Source organism: Corvus brachyrhynchos, unplaced genomic scaffold (assembly GCF_000691975.1).
Source record: "Corvus brachyrhynchos isolate BGI_N302 unplaced genomic scaffold, ASM69197v1 scaffold59, whole genome shotgun sequence".
NCBI lineage: Eukaryota > Metazoa > Chordata > Aves > Passeriformes > Corvidae > Corvus > Corvus brachyrhynchos.
This window is the reverse complement of record NW_008246054.1, coordinates 1,085,237-1,092,721: the sequence shown is the minus strand read 5'-3', so window position 1 is coordinate 1,092,721 and position 7,485 is coordinate 1,085,237. Positions and strand designations below refer to the sequence as shown.

The window sequence follows — 7,485 nt, the reverse complement described above, 5'->3', positions numbered from 1 at the left end:
CGCCGGGCTGTCGCGCTTGTCCCGCTGCGACCGTGCCGGAGCCCGGCCCTGCCCGGGCTCCCCAGGGCGGCCCCAGACCCGGGGTGCCCTGAGTCACTGGGCGCTCCCCACGGGGTCACCTGGCACTCCCCACCGCCCTGTTTTTTCTGCCCAAACCGGGCACTGGGTTTCCTCTGCACCATCTCCAGGGCCCTCCTTGGAGAAGTGGACACAGGAGGCTACAAGCGCAGGCTGAGGAGCGGGAGGTTGGCGGTGCCGTGGCTCCCTCTCACCCCGGAGATTTGTACTTTTCGCTGGAGGGCCCGGAGCTGTGTTCGGTGCTTCCAAAGTCAGTGCTGAGCTTTGGAAGACTGTGAACACAGAGTCTCTTAGCAGCAGAGTGCTTAAATGTGGTTTTACAGCGCACACGGGAGAACCCTGATGAGAGCAGAGATCACTCGCAGCTGGCTATGCCAGTGCTCAGAGCTTTAGGGCTTGTTTGCATTGGCGCTCGCATTGCCAGGTTCCATCTTTGTGTCTTTACGTACCCTAATCTATGACTTTACTAGGTTTTTTACTGCCGTGCACCCGGGGTTTCCTCCCCCTGGGGCGGAGGTGGGCAGGTGGGGGCTCACTGCCAAGCCCTGACGCTGGGCAGCTCCCCGGGACTGCTCCGTGATGCTGGGCTCTGTGTTTGGGCTCATGAGGCTGGATTTACTGCTCTGCAGGGTCTTTTCTGGTGCTCTGTTCCTGCAGATTTTAAAGGCAATGAGAGAAGCTGCCAGTGATGCAACACTGTTTAATGATGCCATTTATGGTGGCTTTTTTATTTAGTTAATGCAGATAAAGCGGCTCTGCAATCTTGCCTGTTCATTAGTATTTCACATCTATGTTTTATGCTTAATTATTTTGTATCCTGCAAACAAATGTTAAACTGAGACCTTAAGTTCTTCAAGAAGAACTGGGAATTCTTTGGATAAGATACTATCCAGGACAGGTATTTCAGAGGGAGTAGTTTTCTCCTTTTTGTTTCGAGACTTTCGGAAGAAAGCAGCCTTTCCAGGGAGCTGGCTTTCTGCAGAATGCTTCTGTCTCTGTGATGCATCTCCAGTAATATTTTATTTATTCTAGCAAAGGGTGAAATCTTTCCAGCTGGTCAGCATGTTTAGGAGAGACTTGAGACCTGATTCTTGGTTCTTCAGCTTTCTGGTGAGTTTTACCATTGTTTTTTCTTTGTTCTGGGGATTTAAGATAATATTAATGTTTCTCTGAATGTTACAACACATCCTCTCCACCAGGCTGGTCTGTCCAGGAGTCTCCTTGCCTTTGCAGCCCTTGCCAAGAACCAGACTTCTAAAGGTTAGTGTTTTTATCAGCACTCTCTATGTGTTTTACAAGCAATATCCAGCACAGAGAAACACAAGGTGTCTGGTGGTGCAAACAAAGGTAAAGAAACTTTTTCTGTTACCCTGTTTTGTGCCTAAAATGCTGTTTGCAGATCTGGTATTTGCCAGGCTGTTTGCTCAGCTGCTTCTCTGTGCCCCACTGCAACTGCAAACCAAGCAGATTATTTTGTGCCTGCAGATTGCATCTGCAAGTGCAGAAGCTCGGAGGAGCTGGGAAGTGGGGATAAAGCAAGGAAAGTTATTTTTACATAGCTGCTTTGAACAAGCTTTTGAGGGCCATCCCGGGGCTTAGCAGAGTGAACTTTTCCTTTGTGCTGAGCTCGGCGTGGTTTGTGTGTCCCACGGGCGCGTGCCCCGCTCCAGCCCTGGGCCAGGGAGCTGCTTTGGGAGCAGACTGAGGTGTCCCTCAGTTCAGGCCCATTATAGTCTGAGCTTGTCTGTCACACTGTGCCCACCGACCTGCCCAAGGGCTGCACGGGGAGATGAGCTCCTGCCAGCGGCTCCTCCAGGATGCACCAGGCAGTTTTTAACAGTGGGCTGGAGAGGCTTTCTGTTTCTCCATGCTTTGTGTGTCTTTCTCCAGGTTTTGCTCCCGTCACAATTGAGACTTCAAGACACACGTATGAATATGTGGCCACTGCTTTGGACTGGTGGCAAGCTGACAGGTACTGTGAGCAGCGCTTTGCTCAGCTGCTCTTTGAACCCCAGGACAGTGAGCAAGACTCTTTCAGCAAACTACTGCAGTCCCACCACATCAGAGGTTCCGTCTGGCTAAAGGAAAGGGACAGTGTCCTGCACAAAACAAAGAGGAGACGTGAGTATAAGCGGACATCAGCTATTTGGAGACATGTTTTCATTCTGAAAAACATGACTGGAAAAGCTGTCACTTATTTTTTTATTGTCACTTTACTGGCCTGTGCTTCTTCCTTTCTGCTGACTGAAAATTCTCCTTCTAGGGGGCCATACTGTACCAGTCCTGGTATTCAGAGACAAAACAGACACAAAATATGTGAAGGTGCTCTCTGACTTCCCAGCACTGCCTGCTGTCACAGCCTGTGCCCACCTGCAGTGGGACACCAGGACCCAGGAGATTGCTACCATCTTCTCCTATGCCGTGCCTGCTTTCATTAATGAGTTCCAGCTCCGTGGCTTTGTGGATGAGGAAGGCTTTGTTCGGTTTGCTCTCATAGTCCACGGGCACCATTCCCCTTACCTGCCTGTGTTCCGTGCTGATGGACAGTGGCATCACTTCTGCGTGACCTGGCAGCAGGAAAATGGGGCCTGGGCCATCTATGCCGATGGGAAAAGGAGGGCATCTGCCAGTGGTTTATGTTCTGTGGGGCCGTCTGCCCCCCAGGCCATCTTTGGCCAGGGGACCTTCATAATTGGGCAGGATCAAGATTCCCTGGGGGGCACCTTCAGGGCGAAGGAGTCCTTCAGTGGCAACATCACTGACTTGCACATCTGGCAGAAAGTCCTCGGTGCTGAGCAGATTGAGAAAGTTCGCTCGTGCTGGGTGGTAGAGCAAGACCTTGTTTTTGGGTGGAGCTCAAACGCTCTGGAGGTAGAGAGCACCGTTCAGGCAGTGACCATGCAGCTTCTTTGCCCAGGTAAGTCTCAGTATCCTCGTGAGTTCAAGCCCCTCTGCAGAGGGAGGGTCAGCATGCAGGGGCAGTCCAAGAAGCCAGTCCCATCCTCAGAGAGGGAACTTGTTGCAATTTGTGGAATGATGCTTCTCCTATGGGAAGAAAAGCAGAAGCACATTCAGAGCTGGGCTGGGCAGTTTACACATTGTACTTGAAGTCACAGTCATCAGGAAAGCCTTGGTCATTAGAGACCCCTGCAATGACCCTGCCACAGATGGCTGCTCCAATGCCTTCGATGTTCCCTGGGTTTGCACACCCAGTCCTTCAACACTCTGCTGGGAGGAGGGACTCAGGCTCTCAGCCAGGCTGGGGTGACAATACTGATCAGTCACGAACTCAGGACTTGGCTCTGCCACCTCCCAGTTCCTTCTGGAGAGGAGGTACCAGCTGGGAGCCATTTCTGAGCCCAGTCCTTGCTCTGCTCTGGCTCTGGGGCGACTTAAGGCACAGCCCACAGCATTTGTTGTACTGGGGTTTGTGGATTGCTGCAGGAAAAGTGATACCTGCTGGGGATGGCGTGTCCCTGGGAGACCCAGCCCTTCTGTCTGTGTGTGTTTCCACAGGGCCTGTTGAGGAATGCAGAGTTTTGGAAGTTGGCAGCCGTGGATTCAGTTATGCATCTTGTTTGCAGACTTTGCCTTTCATCTGTCGCTACAGCAAGGGTACAGCATCTGTTAGTTATTTATCCATTGCTTCCACTGCACGCATTCCCAGAGGTCCCAGCTGGGGTGGTGGCCAGGGATGGGGGAGGCCCTGTGCCTGCTCTGAAGGGGTCATATGCAAAACCCACTGGGGCTGGCACTTTGCTTCAGCTGCCTGCACGCTGGCAGGGGGTTTGGCTCTTCCCCAGCTGAGCAGTGGTGGTACACATTCCACAACCTCTGGATGCAGTGCTGTGGAGTGCCTCCCAATCCAGGCATCTCCAGACTCATTGGCCAGGGGAGCATGGGGAGAGGCAGAAAAGGAGTGTTAAACTGTCTCTCCAGATGGTATCTTGTGCTAAAAATAAAATACAGCTGTGAAGTCTCCTTGTCCTGCCTGTCCTGCAGACCTAGCCACCATCTGAGGACCATTGCCCAGGCTTTGAACATGGCATGTGTTAACCACACTGTTGGACGCTACAGCAGTGGTTCTGGTTCTGGTTTATCCCCAGATGCGTACTGGCAACTGAAAAGAGCTCAGCTGGAGTCCAGTCACTCGCTCGCCAGCCGTGTGAACACCCTTGCAGTAAGGACTGTGGTGAGTCCTGCAGCCCCAGCAGTGACAATTGGCACCTGGAGCAGGTGGGAGCCGCTGGGGGGGGGACACGCTGACACCTAGTGCTGTTTGAAATCACTTTGCCAGCAGTCGTGCCTGTGACTTTTTCTGAGCTGCTGTTGGAGATTGTGACCAACACAGCTGTAACTTGTGCTGTGATCAAACAAGCAAAGTGTTGCTTCAGATTGACTCATCTCACTGAGGACAAGAGTCTGGACAAGAAATCCCTTCCCCCAGGATATTCCTGGTTGGCCAGACGGGAGTCCTGGTGCCAGCAAGGGCATGCAGGGCATTGCTAAGGCACAGCTGATGATCAGGGAGAGTCAGGGCTCTGCATTGAAATAAACCATCTTTTCCATGACAGATTCCTGTCAGCGTCTTCACCAGTGATGTGCAAGACATGAACCTCTCTGTGGCTCTAGATGCTCTTGATGTCTTGGCAACTGTTCTGAGAGAAGGAGAACTGCCCAAGCTTGAGCCACCTGACCTCCTTGCAGTGCTTCAATTACTAAAGCAAGTTTCAGATATAGAAGTCCAGGAGGGAGATGAGCTGGAGCTGTTGGAGCAGTTGGGCCAGTATTACACAGAAATAACTGAGTTAATTCTGGAAGAGCAGAATACTGGGACATGGTCATCGATCAGCCAGGTAATGGTGTCACAGGTCTGACTCATCTGTTCATCCTTGGCCTGCTGGTCTTGCATGGTCATGTATAGCTTTTGTGGCCATACTCTGAGGCATGTGAAAATGCTGCAGGCACGGGCATGGAGCGTCTTCACCAACACAGATCAGGGCCAGCTGCTTTCCTGGTGCTTTATCTGTTCTTGTGCAAGTTCTTGTGCAAACGTGCAGTGCAGTGTAGTGGCGCCTTCCTTACAAACCCCTCCAGTGGCTGACTCAGCTCCCTTCAAGCTTCTCCACTTTGTCAGCCTGGATTGACAATTTGCAGATTCCTGGTGCTGTGTAGTTTCCTTGCTCCCACATCCTGCCGTCTGGCAGGGCAGCGCCCTTCCCTTTACAGCGTGTTGTGTTTTCTGTGGATGGGCTGCCAAGGAGCTGTTTGTCATCAGCCCCCACACTGCTCAAAACACCATCAGGCTTTGCATGAGGGATTTCCATCATCCCACCCCTGTGAGGTTTTTCTCCATTCTCACGTGTGTTTTTTATGCCTGGTACAAGGTCTGCACTCTCCACCTGTCTCTGGAAAATGTGTGAGACAGTGTCTGGCCTGGCCAGTGCCCCAGGAACCAAGCCAGGGACATCCAGAGATGAAAGGATGCCGAGCAGTTCAGAGTTTGCCTCATTGTTCACAGTTGCTCAGGTCTCCATGGCCACAGTCACTCACAGCTTCTCAGCAGCAGCATAAACCCAGCGCTGGCCCAGTGTAACTGGTGCAGCTGATTCATTGCTGGGGGAGAAGAGTGGGAGCTGTGCACTACAGGGGTGGCACTTGTGTATCCAGCACACGCAGGACCCTGGGAGATGGGGCCACTCTTCTGCTGCCCTTCAGCTGCAGAGTCTATTTCTGGGTGAAACCTTTTCCAGGAAGAGCAGATGGCTGCTCTACAGCTTTGCAAAAATCAGGAGTCAAGTCTAAAGATCTTTCTTTCCAGAAGCTCGTTTAGTTATTTATTTCCATGCTGTTTTAATGGCTTTTTATGCAGAACAGCAAGTTTCCCTCATTGCTAGACTCGTCTCCTTGCTGAAGGAACTGGGAACATCCCTCAGTAAAAAAATCACAGAAAAGCAAAGCCAAAGCCTCAAGTCCCAACTTCTCTTTTTTCTGCCAAGGAACAAATATTTAATGAAACTCTTGTGAGCTGTGGGAAGGGAGGGCTGATGGTGCAGGTGCTGATTTCCATCGGTCTCTCTCTCTGTCTGTTTGCAGGTTATCAGGGGGTCCATGGCTGTTGTTGAACTCTGTGACAGAATGGTGTCACTCTTGGTCCCACTGCTGACCGCAGAGAGGACAAAGATCACGATCCAACACGGGAATGTTGGTGAGTGGCACTGGAGGGTATCTCACTGGGACCCAGATCAGTCACCCTGTCTGGTTCCCAGTCCAAACCCACTCCTAGCTCCTCTCCTCCTCTGGCTCACCTCTTGCCAACCCCGCAGCCTGCTCCCCATTTCCTCCGTGCAGTGTCACAGTGTGAGGGCACCTCTCATGCTGTGGATTGCAAGAGGATTGTAAGAAACCTTTGGGCATGGGAGAAACGGAGCCCAGATGTCCACGGTTTGCACAGAAAGGGACGTGTCTGTTGCTCTGTGGGTCTTGGCTGGGATTGTAGAGTCCTTGTGGTACTTTGCTGTAGCAATAGCTCTGAAGAAAGGCTGAACCCTGGTTCAGCACCTGCTTTTACCTGTGCACAGGGATGGAGGTGAGGGAGCTGGAGCTGAGTGGGCAGGAGCTGAGTGGTGAGGCATATGTGGTCCGGACCCCTGAGAAAGGCAGGCATGACCTCATTGAAGTTCCTGTGGAAGAAATGCAAAGGCTGAAAACCAGAGGTTTGTTATGACACCTGAGTTTCCCCTCTGCACCTTCCTTAGTGGTACAAACTGTTTACCTTGCCCACGTGAAGTCTGAAGAAGTGTGGGGAGGGGATGCCCTTGATGAAAGGGAGATGGGCCGTGGGAGAGAGATTCTGTACAGCCCCTCTAGAGACACAGCTTGGAGCTGAGGGTGTTCTGGACCCCCAGTATCACCCCCCAGATGAGGGCAGTGGTGTCCAGTGCTGCCCTGTGTTCTGTACCTGTCCCCGTGCTCTGTTCCTCCAGGTCTCCACAGAGTCACAGTGAAGAACATGTGGTTTGGCTACGGCTCCCTGCAGCACTGCCTGTCCAGCACCGGTGCCAGTGCTGTGTCCCAGGACATGGCTGCCTCTGACAGGGGACAGAAGTGAGTGAAGCAGAACCCTCCGCCCCCCAGGGCTGCCCTCAGCACCACAGAAGAACTCATTTTCAAATCTGCATTGAGCTGGTGCCTCGATTTTGGGGTCACCTTCCTCCTGATCCATCCCAGCCCTGGCGCTGGGGCTGCCTGTGCACTGGGATGCACCGTGAGGTCTCCGGCGTGCCTCTGGTTCCCGGGGTTACCAGCTCTGCTGGGGTGGCAGGGAACAGAGCCCACAGGGGCTACTGCAGGGTCCCCTCTGGCTGGGCAGAGGGTGTCTGTGGAGATGGTGGCGATGGTGGCTCA

The 7,485-nt window shown here is 52.7% G+C and overlaps 1 protein-coding gene across 4 annotated transcripts in view; it reads left to right on the top strand.

The window, feature by feature from the left end:
- Positions 1–7,485, top strand: part of ADGRD2 (adhesion G protein-coupled receptor D2) — a 25,433-nt gene that overhangs the window by 1,169 nt on the left and 16,779 nt on the right. For 2 of the 4 annotated variants that reach the window (XM_017745584.1, XM_017745585.1), the window contains 10 exons: positions 1,111–1,188; positions 1,278–1,338; positions 1,969–2,199; positions 2,342–2,995; positions 3,595–3,693; positions 4,185–4,270; positions 4,653–4,934; positions 6,175–6,286; positions 6,660–6,794; positions 7,065–7,185. In XM_017745584.1, the coding sequence (XP_017601073.1) occupies positions 1,141–1,188; positions 1,278–1,338; positions 1,969–2,199; positions 2,342–2,995; positions 3,595–3,693; positions 4,185–4,270; positions 4,653–4,934; positions 6,175–6,286; positions 6,660–6,794; positions 7,065–7,185 (1,829 nt within the window). In that variant the 5' untranslated portion in view covers positions 1,111–1,140. Of the gene's footprint in view, positions 1–18; positions 329–1,110; positions 1,189–1,277; positions 1,339–1,968; positions 2,200–2,341; positions 2,996–3,594; positions 3,694–4,184; positions 4,271–4,652; positions 4,935–6,174; positions 6,287–6,659; positions 6,795–7,064; positions 7,186–7,485 lie in introns of those variants that run through there. The other 2 variants (XM_017745586.1, XM_017745587.1) reach the window with 2 other exon arrangements.